The sequence below is a fragment of the Pempheris klunzingeri genome, chromosome 5, assembly GCF_042242105.1.
Source record: "Pempheris klunzingeri isolate RE-2024b chromosome 5, fPemKlu1.hap1, whole genome shotgun sequence".
NCBI lineage: Eukaryota > Metazoa > Chordata > Actinopteri > Acropomatiformes > Pempheridae > Pempheris > Pempheris klunzingeri.
The window spans coordinates 23,186,008-23,203,431 of NC_092016.1; the positions used below are offsets into that span (position 1 = coordinate 23,186,008).

Here is a 17,424-nt window from a genome sequence, read left to right on the forward strand (position 1 = left end):
CAATAAACAACTTTTTGAAAACCATGTGATAGTTCATGCTCACAACAACGATGATGACCTACATTCCAGCGTAGGAAGCGCAGCGAATACCCGCGGTCTGGATTTTAACGTTTTTTTTGTATGCGCTTTATACTGGATTTCTGCAAACACATTAGTGGAAGGAAACAGCGCTCTGGGACAGGTTGAATGCGTGATATGAAAGTGTAATTCCTCTGGTTTTTTATAAGAAATCTTATTTGCCTGCAACTCTATTGGCATTGAAAAATAGATATGCAATGGGGCTGCAGGCGCTCCCGTCGGCAAAAAGGGGTTAAGCGTAACACCTTCTCGAAATGAACAATCAGGGATAGCAGGACAAATGAGAAAAACCCACTTTAGCTGTAGGGCTGTTTTTTGACTGTCTTGTAGCTTTCACCACATTGCTTAAACAAACCAAACTTTACATACAAATATCTGCATTCTTTAAAATAAGAGTTGATGATAACATCAAGTATGCACACAATTTCTGTAAATCATAGATAATATGAGCTGTTTTAAACCTCCCACTAAGTGGTAAAAGTAAACATTTCTTCACACTGTTTAAAGACCGACAACAACCAAGAAAAATGTATCTAACATCACTAACATTTGAAGCACTAATGCTGAAGAAAACTAGTGAGCATGCTCCTGATAAAAGCTCAGTATCACAGCGTAGTCTGACATAGTGACACTGCACTCCCCCATGCTATACCCACCACCTGTTGGCTTGAATGTTGCTGTGGAAACACTCAAATCTCACTCATTCGCTTTGGGCGATGACCCTCTGTAGTCATGGCAGCTGCAATGGATTCCAGTGGTGACCCTGGAACACAGAAAAAAACACATCTAAATATATCAATGCCTCAAACCTCTCCTGCCGCATAATCAACTCTTACGTGTGGAGTATTTTGATTGGTATGTGTTTTGCCCTACCCCTGTTCTGGTTGACAGTTACATATCATCTTCATCATAGTTATAAAGTAGACTTGGAATCTTAGATATCTTTATTTATTATCTAACTTTCAATTCAGGCTATTCCCTCTTGTGAGCGCATCAATTCAGCTGTGAATTTTGGCAAGTTGGAAGTGACAATTCTGGCTAAATGTGGAAAAAGCTCATGAACAAGATTGTGGTATAATCCTAAAGCTCCTAAATTCCAATTTTGCCAAAATCTCTGCTCAAGAAGGAGACTGAAGGATTAATGTGGTTTCTTTCCCATCCTACTCTTCATGATACATCAGGGGAACATGCTTTGGAGTTGTTGGAATGGAGTCAGTACTTATGGACAAATACATAGAATTTCAGCATTTCAAGAAGCCACGAAAAACTTTGGTCTAAATGGTTTACATATGCATAGCTAACAACAGCCTTGACTTTGGGCTACCTTGCAACCAAAACAGTAACATTTTGAGGAGAAAACAGCTACACATGCAAAAAAGGCAGAAAATAGACTTGAAGCCTAAAAAGATACTTGAGGTTGTGGTTGTGTTTGTAAAGAGTGGATGAAATGCAAACTGCTGCCTGTGTAGTCATCTCTATTGATTTAAATAAAAGCTGGTGCTTTCACTGAAGAATGCAGCTAAAAAGTATTTTGTGTTGACATGGTGTTAATCATGTCCGAGGCAGCCACTACAAGTCATGTAAAAAGTATAGCTGCCTTCTGCCCAACTCTCTCCTTTCTATTTGTCATGTCATAAAAGACAAATTAGTCTCAAAAAAGTAAAAAAAATCAAAAAAAATCTTGGATTTATCAAAAATCATTTAGAAAAGAGAATTAGGTACTGGAGTTTGTGATGGTAAATCAAAACATAAGGTGTTTGAACAACATCTGTTTTAGTTTAGTCTGCTTTGACTGTTATCCACACCGTAATTGGATTGAGTCCTATATTTAAGTTTAGCTGTGTATGCAAGCCAGATTAAATATAAGGAGTCCAAGAGTGTCATATCAGAGTGTGGTGGAAGACCTTGAAAGACCCCTGCTTGTGGTAAGCATCAGTCTTCGATTTGCTTCGATCCGCTTTGGAGCATTTAAATGTGTTTAGTATTTGAGAAATTGTTTAAAATATGGATAAACTATTATATAATATATTGATTTTTTAAACAAATCCTAGCTAGAACTTTCACCAACAACTGAAAACATGTGATGTGTTTTCAACAGGATTGTAGATTATAACCGGACATTTGACACAGAGAGGCTCAGGTAAGAACATAATTTAACTTTAATTTGAATTTTTGGGAAACATTTAATTGATGATCCAGTTTGTACAAAGGTCAGATAGACCTGAATCGGCTACAGTGATGTAATTTGTCATGATTCACAGGCATCCATTGTATAGGGATATATTAGAATTATTTGGTTGGACTTAGTTATTCTACTAAATTATTCTGGGCTATTCAGTCACATGGCTGACTTGTTTGTTTGACAAGAATAAATGACACAACTTGTACATGTAATTATCTCACAGAAATAAACCGCCACAATGAGTACGGACGCAGAGATGGCCGCTTATGGCAAAGCTGCCGTTTACCTCCGTAAGCCAGAGAGGGAGAGAATTGAGGCTCAAAGCAAACCCTTTGATGCCAAGGCTGCCTGCTACGTGGCTGATGTCAAGGAGCTGTACTTGAAGGCGATAATCACCAAGAAAGATGGTGCCAAAGTCACTGTCAAAGTCCTGGAAACTGAGGAGGTTGGTACCAGAAAGTCAGTCAACTGGACATTTAATATGATCAGATCTCATTGTGATCCATGTCCTGTTTCAGGAGAGGACAGTCAAAGAAGATGACGTCTGCCCAATGAATCCTCCCAAGTTTGACAAAATTGAGGACATGGCCATGTTGACCCATCTCAATGAAGCCTCTGTGTTGTATAACCTCAAAGAGCGTTATGCAGCATGGATGATCTACGTAAGACAACCTGCTTAATGAGAAAAGAGAAATATTGAAAACGGCCACACTTGCAGGAAACATGGAGGTAACTGTTCAATCTCTATCATTACTTTCAGACCTACTCTGGGTTGTTCTGTGCCACTGTGAACCCCTACAAGTGGCTCCCAGTGTACGATGCTGAAGTCGTATCTGCCTATAGAGGCAAGAAGCGTATGGAGGCTCCACCCCACATCTTCTCTGTCTCTGACAACGCTTTTCAGTTCATGCAAATTGGTAAGTCATTACCATAACAATGTAGATGGAGTTTCTGCTGCAGAAAAACATAGTTAATTCCTTTGTTATTCATTTAACAGATAGGGAGAACCAGTCTGTCTTGATCACGTAAGTTACACATTTGTTGACTTTGCTTCCTATGATCAAACATCTTGATCAAACTCTGATAAGGCTGTATCTATACCTAGTGGAGAATCTGGTGCTGGAAAGACTGTGAACACCAAGCGTGTCATCCAGTATTTTGCAACAATCTCAGTTGGTGGAGAAAAGAAGAGGGACACCTCAAAGGTGGGAGAATGTTACTGAATGATGATTACATTTCAGTGTTCTTTATGTAAGGAATATTTTTCCTGGAGAAAAAAATAGCAATTTTCTAATATCATCTTTGAACTTGCATTATAGGGGTCACTGGAGGATCAGATTATTGCAGCCAATCCCCTACTGGAGGCCTATGGTAACGCCAAAACTGTGAGGAATGACAACTCTTCTCGTTTTGTAAGTATGGACTGACTTCTACTCATGAGAGAGGAAACTTTATAGATTGTCCATGTAGAGAGATGTTAAAATTTGCTTTGTTCAAAACAGGGTAAATTCATCAGAATCCATTTCGGCGCAACTGGCAAACTGGCTAGTGCTGATATTGAGACATGTAAGTAAAAATCCTAATAGTAAATAGAAATGACTGGAATAGAGAAGCGGACAGGCTCTGACTTATGAACTACATTTGTAGATCTGCTGGAGAAGTCTAGAGTGACATTCCAGCTTCCTGATGAAAGAGGCTACCACGTCTTCTACCAGATGATGACCAACCACAAGCCCGAGCTGATTGGTAAACAGACTGATTTCTTGCACAATGTCAAATCTACTCAGTTTTCATATGAAGCAATCTATTGAACTTGTCATCTTTTTTATCTCTAGAAATGTCACTCATCACAACCAACCCCTACGACTTCCCCATGTGCAGTCAGGGTCAGATCACTGTGGCCAGCATTGATGACAAAGTTGAGCTGGAAGCCACTGATGTGTGTGACCTTCATGTCAAAATACTTAAATATATTCTGTGCATTAATGCAACATTACAACTGCTCTCTTAAATGCACGTTCTAAAGTGATTATGCTTTGTGTGGACACCTCTTTTGAACACAGAATGCTATCGACATCCTGGGCTTCACTGGTGAAGAGAAAATGAGCATCTACAAGATGACTGGTGCTGTGCTCCATCATGGTAACATGAAGTTCAAGCAGAAGCAGCGTGAGGAGCAGGCTGAGCCCGATGGCACAGAGGGTGAGTGGTTAATGTTCACTGACACCCAAATAACATTAGAGTTTTTAATCACAGCAGTTTATCTTATGTCATGTTGGAAAATCACAGTCACATACTGTCTGTACTGATTGTAAATCACTGAACTAATTTCAGATGCTGACAAGGTTGCTTACTTGCTGGGTCTGAACTCTGCTGACATGCTGAAGGCTCTGTGCTATCCCAGAGTGAAGGTCGGAAATGAGTTTGTCACCAAGGGACAGACTGTGCCTCAGGTAAACATGAATGAATCATGTCCTATCATTTAAAAACACATATGTTATGTTGGTTTTACTAAAAAAACAAATGCAATGACAATGTAAAGATATTACAATTCTCAATTGTGAGTGTTGAATGCTAAATGCAAGATGTAGTATCAATTAAGCATCTTTTTAGGTGTACATTTTTTGTATCTTGGATCTTTCATGTCATTTATCTCAATAAAAGAAGTTCAGAACACCAGTAATCCAGTGTTGTACAAAATGTTGACTGACTTTAAAACATATTCTTTTGTTAAGGTGATGAATGCTGTGCCTGCCCTGGCCAAGTCTATCTATGAGAGGATGTTCTTGTGGATGGTCGTCCGTATCAACCAGATGTTGGACACTAAACAGCCAAGGCAGTTCTTCATTGGAGTCCTGGATATCGCTGGCTTTGAAATCTTTGATGTAAGCTTCATTTCCAACTATTCAGCAGCTGATACTTTTCATTAATGAATTATTCTTATTGTCTGCAAGACATAATGCTGATTATGTGTCCCTTCACAGTTCAACAGCATGGAGCAGCTGTGCATCAACTTCACCAATGAGAAACTGCAACAGTTCTTCAACCACACCATGTTTGTCCTGGAGCAAGAGGAGTACAAGAAGGAGGGTATTATCTGGGAGTTCATCGACTTTGGCATGGACTTGGCTGCCTGCATTGAGCTGATTGAAAAGGTAATTTAATTGTGGGATTCTACGTAATTGTTCTTACTTTGACGTTAAGTATCACCTAATGACATACTTCTTCCCATCTTTTCAAGCCCATGGGCATCTTCTCCATCCTTGAAGAGGAGTGCATGTTCCCCAAGGCAACAGATGTATCCTTCAAGAACAAGCTGTATGACCAGCATCTCGGCAAAAACAAAGCATTTGAGAAGCCAAAACCGACCAAGGGCAAGGCTGAGGCCCACTTCTCCCTGGTGCACTATGCTGGTACCGTGGACTACAATGTCAATGGCTGGCTGGACAAGAACAAGGATCCACTGAATGAGTCTGTGGTGCAGCTGTACCAGAAGTCTCCAGTTAAACTGCTGGCTGTTCTGTATCCTCCTGTTGTTGAGGGTATGATACTAACTATAGTAAACCATGACATATTTCTAAAGTTGCAGATATTCTTAACTTAATTTAATCTTGTTTATTTCTAATAAAACATATCTACTTCAAATCATCCACAGAGACTGGTGGTGGCAAGAAGGGAGGCAAGAAGAAGGGTGGTTCCATGCAGACTGTGTCTTCACAGTTTAGGGTAAGGTTTAGCACTGCAAACTTGTGTATAAAATCAGTTCTTTGCATTTTCTGACGTGAAGAGTTACCCTTTTGCATCTACAGGAGAACTTGGGCAAGCTGATGACTAACTTGAGGAGCACCCATCCTCACTTTGTGCGCTGCCTGATTCCCAATGAGTCGAAGACTCCAGGTACATACAGAGAACATAATCTCAATTTGACAAGTGGTTTGGTTTTGTTGATAGGGTTTAGTTAATATTGTGCTGCTTCAACAAAGAGACTGGGCCACTATTAATAAACTATTCTTTCATAGAACTAATTAAGAAATGTCTATTTTACAGGTCTGATGGAGAACTTTCTGGTCATCCACCAGCTCAGGTGTAACGGTGTCCTGGAGGGTATCAGAATCTGCAGAAAAGGTTTCCCCAGCAGAATCCCCTATGCTGATTTCAAGCAGAGGTATCAGTGGATAGTTTAGTAGAAATTTTGATGTAGAAGATGAAAAGAAAATGCTCATACTGACCATGAACTCATTCATGAAAGGTACAAGGTGCTGAATGCCAGTGTCATCCCTGAGGGTCAGTTCATTGACAACAAGAAGGCTTCAGAGAAGCTGCTTGGGTCAATTGATGTTGATCATGACCAGTACAGATTTGGACACACCAAGGTAAACACCTGTCTTGCACTTTCATTTTTGCAATCAATTTGGTCTGAATTCATCTTATGTTAATTTTTACTCTTTGGTATTCAGGTGTTCTTCAAGGCAGGTCTGCTGGGTACCCTTGAGGAGATGAGAGATGAAAAGCTGGCAGCCCTGGTCACCATGACTCAGGCTCTCTGCCGTGCTTTCGTCATGAGAAAGGAATTTGTGAAGATGATGGAGCGGAGGCATGTTGAAAACAGCTTATTTTGAATAATGGTATGAAAAACTGAGAAACAGCAGTCGATAACAGGAACTTCTTGTCCACAGAGAAGCCATCTACACCATCCAGTACAACGTCCGCTCATTCATGAATGTGAAACACTGGCCATGGATGAAGGTGTACTACAAGATCAAGCCTCTGCTCAAGAGTGCTGAAACTGAGAAGGAGCTGATGCAGATGAAGGAGAACTATGAGAAGATGACAACTGACTTGGCAGCTGCTCTGGCCAAGAAGAAGGAACTGGAGGAGAAGATGGTGTCCCTTCTGCAGGAGAAGAATGATCTGCAGCTGCAAGTGACATCAGTAAGGACACGTCAACTGAGAGTTGTACTTTTTCATGTGTTTCAGTGTTGATGTCCTAACGTGTATTTTCATGAAATGAACTAGGAATCAGAAAATCTGTCAGATGCCGAGGAGAGGTGTGAGGGACTTATCAAGAGTAAGATTCAGATGGAGGCCAAACTCAAAGAGACAACTGAGAGACTGGAGGATGAAGAGGAAATCAATGCTGAGCTCACTGCCAAGAAGAGAAAGCTGGAGGATGAATGCTCTGAGCTTAAGAAGGATATTGATGACCTGGAGCTTACCTTGGCCAAAGTGGAGAAGGAGAAACACGCCACTGAGAACAAGGTTTGTAAATATGAATATGTCTAGCAGATCAGGGAACATTTAAGGATTACAATGTAATAACAGCATCTTTCTTACAAACTTAGGTGAAGAACCTGACCGAGGAGATGGCCTCTCAGGACGAAAGCATTGCTAAGCTGACCAAGGAAAAGAAAGCCCTTCAGGAGGCCCATCAGCAGACTCTTGATGACCTGCAGGCTGAGGAAGACAAAGTCAACACTCTGACCAAGGCCAAGACCAAGCTTGAGCAGCAAGTGGATGACGTAAGTTCACAAAGTGACTTGGATTGGCAAAGCAAGATCTCTCTTGAACGTAATAACTTAAACTTTATAACAATGTTCAGCTTGAGGGTTCTCTGGAGCAAGAGAAGAAGCTGCGTATGGACCTTGAGAGAGCCAAGAGGAAGCTGGAGGGTGATCTGAAACTGGCCCAGGAATCCATAATGGATCTTGAGAATGACAAGCAGCAGTCTGATGAGAAAATTAAAAAGTAACAGTGTTTTTGAGTTTTTACAACAACTGTTTTGTGTTACATTTTTGGTCAACTGCATGAACTCTTACTATGTACTTTATCTATTATTCTCACAGGAAGGACTTTGAAATCAGTCAGCTCCTTAGCAAGATTGAGGATGAGCAGTCATTGGGTGCTCAGCTTCAGAAGAAGATCAAAGAGCTTCAGGTGACATATTGTATTACATAAAACATTACTGCATACATTTCATGTTTTGTGTATTAAAGGTGAAAGTTAACTGAAAGACAACACACCTACATTCAACAGGCTCGTATTGAGGAGCTGGAGGAGGAGATTGAGGCTGAGCGTGCTGCTCGTGCCAAGGTTGAGAAGCAGAGAGCTGACCTTGCCAGGGAACTTGAGGAGATCAGTGAGAGGTTGGAGGAGGCCGGTGGTGCCACTGCTGCTCAGATTGAGATGAACAAGAAGCGTGAAGCTGAGTTCCAGAAGCTCCGTCGTGACCTTGAGGAGTCCACTCTGCAGCATGAAGCCACTGCCGCTGCTCTTCGCAAGAAGCAGGCTGACAGCGTTGCTGAGCTGGGAGAGCAGATCGACAACCTCCAGCGTGTCAAGCAGAAGCTCGAGAAGGAAAAGAGTGAATACAAGATGGAGATTGATGACCTCTCCAGCAACATGGAGGGTGTTGCTAAAGCAAAGGTACACAATGCATTCATTTGTTTTGATTTAATAATCAAATTAGTACAGTCAATAAGGTCATTCATATTGTAAATAAAAGCTGATGACTTAACTGATCTCGGTTTTTCTCATTAGGGAAATCTTGAAAAGATGTGCCGTACCCTTGAGGACCAACTTAGTGAACTGAAGACCAAGAATGATGAAAATGTCCGTCAGATCAATGACATGGGTGGACAGAAAGCACGTCTCCTGACAGAAAATGGTACCTACAAATTATCATTGAACGATCTGTTGTGTATTATTGTGAAAGGGAACATAAACTAATGCATTGTGACATCTTTCCCACAAGGTGAGTTCAGCCGTCAAATTGAAGAGAAAGAAGCTCTTGTGTCCCAGCTGACCAGAGGCAAACAGGCCTTCACACAGCAGATTGAGGAGCTGAAGAGACAGATTGAAGAGGAGGTCAAGGTAAGAAACCATTAAGTGTGGAAAGATAAGCTGTATGTGTGTTGTTTAGACAATTTGCTCACTGTATATTATTTCTCACACCAGGCCAAGAATGCTCTTGCTCATGGACTGCAATCAGCCCGCCATGACTGTGATCTGCTGAGGGAGCAGTTTGAGGAGGAGCAGGAGGCCAAGGCCGAGCTGCAGCGTGGAATGTCCAAGGCCAATAGTGAGGTGGCTCAGTGGAGAACGAAGTATGAAACTGATGCCATCCAGCGCACTGAGGAGCTTGAGGAGGCCAAGTGAGTAACATACAGCATTTGCCAACAATTTTAGGGCTACTTAATTCTACAAGACATTATAAATAGATTTTAAAAGTGTCATGACCAGAAGGACACACAGGAGGATGAACTCAAAACCTCGATACAAGGCAAAACAGATTGAAAATGGTGCAGTTTAATGTTGCACAGGATACAACAAGAACAAGGCACGAAAAAAAAAGAATATAAAAAGAAAACAACTTAAAAATAGATACTAACCCGACTGGACTCAAAAATACACAACGCACACACGTAAGAAACTCACTAACACTGACTAAAGAAGCTGTAACGCTCGACACAAGGGTACAAGATGATTTGGCGTAAACGCAAACAATACATACACCAGGGAAGGGAGCACAGATGGAAAAAATGACGGTGGGGCAGACTATCACAGGAGCAGGAAAAACATACAAAGGCAAGAAGTCAAGGGACCTGAAATGAGAGGGAAAAGTCGAAAGCCACTATAACACAGGAAACAACAGGAAACACATGAACTAAACTTAAAAAACTTGATGAGACTTGCTATCCTAAGAGTATTAAGGCTTTAGATAATGTAGTTGAGCTGGGCATAACACCGGTGTTACACCCGTAGTCTCCATTCAAAATTTATGTTTGCTGTTATGAAAACATAAATGTCTATGTCCTCAAACATAATACGATCTGAAATTGTTGTCTTGTTTGAAGTTTTGTCTTATGATTGAGCCAATACTGTCTTTGTAGTTCATATTTGGCTTCAGGTAACTTTAAGGAGTTCACTGAGATACAAATGTTCTTTTTCAAACAGGAAAAAGTTGGCCCAGCGCCTTCAGGACGCTGAGGAGCAGATTGAGGCAGTGAATTCCAAGTGTGCTTCTCTGGAGAAAACCAAACAGAGGCTCCACGGTGAGGTGGAGGACCTCATGATTGATGTGGAGAGGGCCAATGGACTGGCTTCCAACCTGGACAAGAAGCAGAGGAACTTTGACAAGGTAGCAACATGTGCTTTGTGTGGCCAAGCTACACACAGAAACCAAGAAACTAATGTATTTAGTTGTCTTTTGCTATCTTTATATTGCCATCATGTCATGCATATAACCGAATGAACTGTAAACATTGTGTCATTCAGGTTCTGGCAGAGTGGAAACAAAAGTATGAGGAGGGTCAGGCTGAGCTTGAGGGAGCTCAGAAGGAGGCTCGTTCTCTAAGCACTGAGCTGTTCAAGATGAAGAACTCTTACGAGGAAACTCTGGATCAGCTGGAGACCATGAAGCGTGAAAACAAGAACCTTCAACGTGAGTTCTTATCAGATAAAAGTGTATGTACGTGTTAAAATAAAGTCCATGTATTTTGCTTTGTAAGGCTCAACATTATTAAACACTTGCATCTGTCTGCAGAGGAGATCTCAGATCTGACTGAACAGATTGGTGAGACTGGCAAGAGCATCCATGAGCTGGAGAAGGGCAAAAAGCAGGTGGAGACAGAGAAGGCTGAGATCCAGACAGCTCTTGAAGAGGCTGAGGTACATTTTTCAAAAGAGATTCTGTGAAAAGCATTTTTAATCATGGGAAACTATACTGAAAAAACTTTGAAAGCAGAGATAAATATTTTATTCTTCAAAATCATTAGGGAACTCTGGAACACGAAGAGTCTAAGATCCTGCGTGTCCAGCTGGAGCTCAACCAGATTAAGGGTGAGGTGGACAGGAAGTTGGCAGAGAAAGATGAGGAGATGGAGCAGATCAAGAGGAACAGCCAGAGGGTGACTGACTCCATGCAGAGTACTCTGGATTCTGAGGTCAGAAGCAGGAACGATGCCCTGAGAATCAAGAAGAAGATGGAGGGAGATCTGAATGAGATGGAGATTCAGCTGAGCCACGCCAATCGCCAGGCGGCTGAGTCCCAGAAGCAGCTGAGGAATGTGCAGGCACAGCTGAAGGTAGTGTAAGACATAGAGTTATTGCTCAGACTATGATCAGTGTAGCTACATTTCGGTAACCATGTGAATATTTTCCTGATATTTTTCACCAGGATGCACAACTGCACCTTGATGATGCTGTCAGAGCTCAGGATGACTTCAAGGAACAAGCTGCTATGGTAGACCGCAGGAATGGTCTCATGGTGGCTGAAATTGAAGAACTCAGAGCTGCTCTGGAACAGACAGAGAGAAGCCGCAAAATTGCTGAGCAGGAGTTGGTGGATGCCAGTGAGCGTGTTGGACTTCTGCACTCCCAGGTGAACACTTTTTTATACATTTCTCTACTAATAGACCAATCTATTGTGAATGTCAGGCAAGTGATTACTTAACTAATTTCTAATCTTTTAGAACACAAGCCTCCTGAACACCAAGAAGAAGCTTGAGGCTGACCTGGTCCAGGTCCAGAGTGAAGTGGATGACTCTGTTCAGGAAGCCAGGAATGCAGAGGATAAGGCCAAGAAGGCCATCACTGATGTAGGTTTAAATTTCACTTGTTCTGTTTTTAACTGCAAACAACTATTTTTAGTTTCACATTTTGGTAAACATTGAGTGCTGGTTCTTCTAGGCTGCTATGATGGCTGAGGAGCTGAAGAAGGAGCAGGATACTAGTGCTCACCTGGAGAGGATGAAGAAGAACCTGGAGGTCGCTGTCAAGGACCTGCAGCACCGCCTGGATGAAGCTGAGAACCTGGCCATGAAGGGTGGCAAGAAGCAGCTCCAGAAACTTGAGTCTAGGGTAAGAAAGTCATGTTAAGATATGAACAGTCAAACAAATGTAAGAAAAAACATGAACTCTAAATATTCAATGAATTTGCTGTTTTTCTGAAGGTGCGTGAGCTTGAGACAGAGGTTGAGGGTGAGCAGAGACGTGGAGCAGATGCTGTTAAGGGTGTCCGCAAATATGAGAGGAGGGTGAAGGAGCTCACCTACCAGGTACAGTCATTTTAGTAGTTAATATCAAACAATTTAGTAATTAATAAAAACATATTAACGTGTGCATTCACTTTCAACTTTTCTTTTAAATGAAATTTCATAGACTGAGGAGGACAAGAAAAATGTCACCAGGCTGCAGGATCTGGTTGACAAGTTGCAGCTCAAGGTGAAGGCCTACAAGAGGCAGTCTGAGGAAGCGGTAAGGAGAACACATACATTTCCAATACTGAAAGCTCAATACTTTGTAGATATATTTTAGGCAAAGTGGACCTCTTTCTGGACATTCAAAAATGTCAACATCTATGGTATTCCAGGAGGAGCAGGCCAACGTTCATCTGTCCAAGTGCAGGAAGATCCAGCATGAGCTGGAGGAGGCTGAGGAGCGTGCTGACATTGCAGAGTCCCAGGTCAACAAACTGAGAGCAAAGAGCCGTGACTCTGGCAAGGTAAATACAGTATATACAAATTTCAGCTCAATGAAAAATGCATCAAAATGAAAGTCCTTATACTTTAGTTTACATAACATGCAAAACTTTATGACTTATACAAGTGACCATTATTGCCTTAAGCTTCATAAAATTAACAACAGATAAAAACCTTGTAAGGAGAGTTTGATATGTATGTATATGCATTACATCAAGTCAACCGTTGATTCAGATAAAAACCTTCTATAAACAGAAAAAAATGTAATACATACACAATAATTGATCCAGGACACTGAACATCATGTGTCACCAAACAGATAGCACAGATAGCTAAGCCACAAGACCTCCTCTCCAAAGAGATCTGGATGGAGGACAGGTCACACCAAAAGAGAAAGAGACAGGATGAAATAGACAGAGAGAAGCTCACACAGCTTGGAGCTTTGTGGGAACTGATAGAATCAAAGAGAGGATTAGAGAAATGCCATAGTTATAACAAAAAAAAAGTTTAGAGGTCATTCTCATCAGCAGCCAAACATGCAGTATAAATACTTCGGTTGAGAGATTTATTGAGACTGAGAGTGACCCACCTTAAAGGACATCACTAACAGGTATGATGCTTGAACTTGTCGAAGAGTAAGCACTAATTGAAAGTCAGGTGAAAAGATGAGTTTCAAGTTTGAGCTAAAAGAACTAAACAGAGTCAGATTAGCTGACGTCAGCAGGGAGGTAATTCCAGAGGAAATGGACACGATAGGAAAAGGCCCCATACCTTCTTTTTAACTCTGAATGTATTCTAATGTTTATATGTACTAAATATATTGTTATATTTTTTGCAGGGAAAAGAGGCTGAGTAAAGCACTCCAACTGATGGAATGTTTCTGATCATATAATATGATGTGAAATGTACCACAATAAAGTAATTCTTGATCTTTAATTGCTGCCATTCTTTGTTCTTTGAGCTTATTGTGTCCTTCAAGAGAGAATGTGAGACTCGGGATCACCTGTGACACAGCTAAACAAAGATCAAAGACAACAAAGATTAAATTCTATTGAATTGAACTGAGTGACAACAATGATGCTGCATATTATTTTGATGTACTTATATAGCCTTTTAGGCAATATCCATCCATAGAATTCAATGTGTAGCAGTGGTTTAAAGGGTTCTAAAATACTTAACAATAATTAATAAACCTCAAGAGATTACATTAGAAATGTAACACACACTGACAATAATTAGGGCTGTCAAGATTAACATTATAATAACGCTAATTAGTTTTTAACATCACTTATTGTTTTGAAGCGTTAACAAAGGTTCTGTTATGATAGCCTTTGTCTAAAGTCAGATCACAACAAGCAAGCAATTGATTTAAAAAAAAAATTATTTTGAAAGGCAAGTACAGCTACAAAGCTCTGCAACAAAGTTGCATCAAAGTTATTCGAAGGTACTGTTGATGTGAAAGGAGTTACCTACGCAGTATTTCTATTCCTAAATGTGCAGAGAAAATGCATACAGCGATGCAAGCCCTGAAACATCTCACTTGTGGCACTTCACGCTTGCTAGTGTGCGAGGGAAACTCCTGGACAAACCAAAAAACAGCTAACTTTTTACAGCAATAGCTAAATAGGTAGCCTTTGATAGCCACCACTATAAATAAGTTTTAATGCAAACAGCAAAACAGTGGACACTGAACATAAAATCAGCACACTCAGCACCAGCAGTGCTTGCAAAATGATAGCAGTGGTCCACCAACTCCTGCTCCTGCTCCACCACAATTTCTCTGCAGTGCAGTTCGTTTCAGAGTAGAGTGATGGTGGCAGATGGTGTCCTGTAAATATAAGTTAGCATAAGACTCTCACTCATTTCTCTTTGAGGCCTCACAGTGAACAATAGCAGGAATCTGCACTAGTTGATTCATCGTTATGGAACATTTGCACTCTAAAATTATTATCTGTCTATTATAGCAGTTACATAACTAGTATTGCGAGTGATGGAGATCTGTGAGGAGGAGATAGAAAATCTTTACATTTTGTCACATTACACCCCAACTTAAAATAAATTAGAGCTAATAGTTTTTAGCTGTATGTTCACATTATAAACCTCATCATCAAAGTGAAAATAACATTTTAAAACATTCTGGACAATTATTAAAAATTAAATAGTGAAATACCTGGTCTTGGTTAAGTGATCACCACCCTGGAGTATACCATTATAAACTTGCTCAGGTGCAACCAATCAACTTCCAGATGAAACACCAAGCTAATTGCCTCCCACCTAACATCAATTGTAGTGGTTTGGATTACTTTAGAATAAAACCAGCTGTTTCTTGAAGATTCCACTACTAGTAGTGCATGGTGCTGCAAAGAATTCACCATGGTTGGAAAAGGGCTTTCAAAAGACCTTCGGGATAAAGTTGTAGAAAGGCACAAGTTAGGTGAAGGCTACAAAAAGATTTCAAAGGTTTTAGCTATCCCTTTGAGTACCGTTCTGAGCATCATTAAGAAGTGGAAAGTGTATGGCACCACCAACAGCTTGCCTAGATCAGGCCATCTGTCCAAACTGGCTGACTGAGCCAGAGAGGCCAAAGGCAACTTTGAAGGACTTACAAGTCTTTATGGCTGGGACTGGTAGGTCTGTGCATGTGATAACAATCTCACAAGCTTTACACAAAGCTGGCCTGTATGGCAAGGTGGCAAGAAAGAAGCCTCTTCTGAAAAAGTGCCACACTCAGTCTCATTTGTGCTATGCAAAAACACACCTGGAAGATTCTGTTGCCATGTGGAAAAAGGTTTTATGGTCAGATGAGACTAAGATTGAACTTTTTGGACTGAACTCCAAGCACTATGTTTGGCGAAAACCAAACACAGCACACCACCTAAAACACACCATACCTACTGTGAAGCATGATGGTGGCAACATTAAGTTGTGAGGATGTTTCTCTTGGATCTGGAAATTTGTCAAGATTGAAGGGAAAATGGATGCTGCCAAGTACACCCAAATTATTGAGGAAAACCTGCGTCCCTCTGCTAGACAGCTGAAGATGGGCAGGTCATTCACCAACAACAACGATCCTAAACATAACGTCAAAAGAACAACGCAGTGGCTTGAGGATAGGAAGGTGCATGTCCTTGTGTGACCAGTCAGAGTCCTCACTTAAATCCAATAGAAAATCTGTGGATGGACTTCAAGAGAGCAGTTCATCGCCGCTCACCACAGAATTTGACTGAACTCGAACAATTCTGCAAGGAAGAATAGGCAAATATTCCCCAATCTAGGTGTGCAAAGCTAGTAGAGACCTATCCAAACAAATTGATGACTGTAATTACAGCAGAAGGTGGCTCTATTAAGTATCAAATCAGGGGACTGATTACTTTTCCAACCCTGTTATTCTAATTTTTCATTTTTTATAAATTTTCGGAACTGGCGCCTTTTTTTTCTTTAGTTTGACGTTGTAAGGCTAAAGTTTCATGGGTTTTGATTTCAGGCTGTACAACAAATAAAGTAACTATTTCAAAGGGGTATGATGACTTTCTATAGGCAATATAATCTCTACATGAAATATTAGCGTGTGTTTATAAAGTGATATGGCCTTTGCAACATATCTGAAAGACGGAACCACACCCACTAGTCAATCAAGCAAAGTTGTCACAATATATAATATTTAATGTTTCTCAGTTAGGAATAAGTATATGTTTTGTAAGGAAAATCTGAACCATAATCATGCTCCACATTATTTTATTATAGTTCTAAAGTACTGTTTTAGTATTCTAGTTACTATATAGTATATATCAGTATATAGTTACTATGACAAGCCTGTGAAAAGTAGATTATATATTGCTCAGGGACAGAAAAGGAACATTCTAAATTCAACAATGATGAGCCAAACATGGAATGACAGCAGCTGGTAAGGTGCAGAAGGAGGAGGCAAAAGGGTCAAGGAAAGAAAAGAATGTCTTAGAATTGAGCATCAGTAACACCAATTCATCTTTAGAAGTAGTAATTTAACGTAAAAAAAAGAATACATTATAGTCATCCGTGACATGCACTCGATTTGTTTGATAAAAGAAATAGCCAACACAAGATTTGGTAAAAATGTTATAATATGAAATAATTAGAAATGTGGACATAACACAAGTAACTGGATTTTGCAATTTAAACCATCTTTATTATTTATTAAGACTTAGTCAAATAAATTACCTAAACTATTTAGAAAGATAGAACAATAATGTATTTTTTAGAACTGGCATACTGTAAAATGTATAATGTGTTAAAGAGCACAAAAGAAGCAACAAAACATCAAGACCTGGTCATTAAAACTGAAACCTGAAACATCAGATGTATACCAGGAACATATGTTTCACTGCTCCGACACATTTGGCACGTACACCATATTTAACTTCTGCTGGTTCAGCATAACCCTGTTCAATAAAAGGAGTGCTTGTGGAAGTAAGTGTGACAGAAGACCTGAGTTCCTGCCTGTGGTAAAACTCTTTTCTCACTTTCTTGTGCTTTATGCCATTTTGATATGTTCTTCATTTTAAAATTAGGTCATGTTAATGGAAATATTTGTTCAGTGAATCATCATCTACTCAAATATGAAACTGCTTTAACAGGATTGGTGAAAACTTGACAGAGGGAAAGTCAGGTAAGAACAACTTCAGAATTTTTACTCTTCTTCATAAGCAT

General features: G+C 40.3%; 1 protein-coding gene across 1 annotated transcript; it reads left to right on the top strand.

Moving 5' to 3' along the window:
- Window positions 1-1,967: 1,967 nt before the first annotated feature.
- LOC139201714 (myosin heavy chain, fast skeletal muscle-like) lies at window positions 1,968-13,674 on the top strand. Its single transcript, XM_070831110.1, has 41 exons — window positions 1,968-2,003; window positions 2,177-2,218; window positions 2,484-2,705; window positions 2,779-2,922; window positions 3,021-3,177; window positions 3,258-3,285; window positions 3,366-3,465; window positions 3,580-3,672; window positions 3,763-3,826; window positions 3,908-4,006; window positions 4,096-4,199; window positions 4,324-4,462; window positions 4,595-4,713; window positions 4,996-5,145; window positions 5,245-5,415; window positions 5,502-5,802; window positions 5,916-5,986; window positions 6,070-6,157; window positions 6,308-6,425; window positions 6,510-6,633; window positions 6,718-6,854; window positions 6,937-7,192; window positions 7,277-7,519; window positions 7,603-7,779; window positions 7,860-8,005; window positions 8,104-8,194; window positions 8,294-8,683; window positions 8,798-8,924; window positions 9,012-9,130; window positions 9,215-9,411; window positions 10,214-10,397; window positions 10,535-10,700; window positions 10,803-10,927; window positions 11,035-11,343; window positions 11,436-11,639; window positions 11,731-11,856; window positions 11,948-12,118; window positions 12,211-12,315; window positions 12,419-12,514; window positions 12,630-12,761; window positions 13,577-13,674. The coding sequence occupies exons 3-41, from the start codon at window positions 2,499-2,501 to the stop codon at window positions 13,592-13,594; spliced, it is 5,796 nt and encodes a 1,931-aa protein (XP_070687211.1). The 5' UTR covers window positions 1,968-2,003; window positions 2,177-2,218; window positions 2,484-2,498; the 3' UTR covers window positions 13,595-13,674.
- Window positions 13,675-17,424: the final 3,750 nt, after the last annotated feature.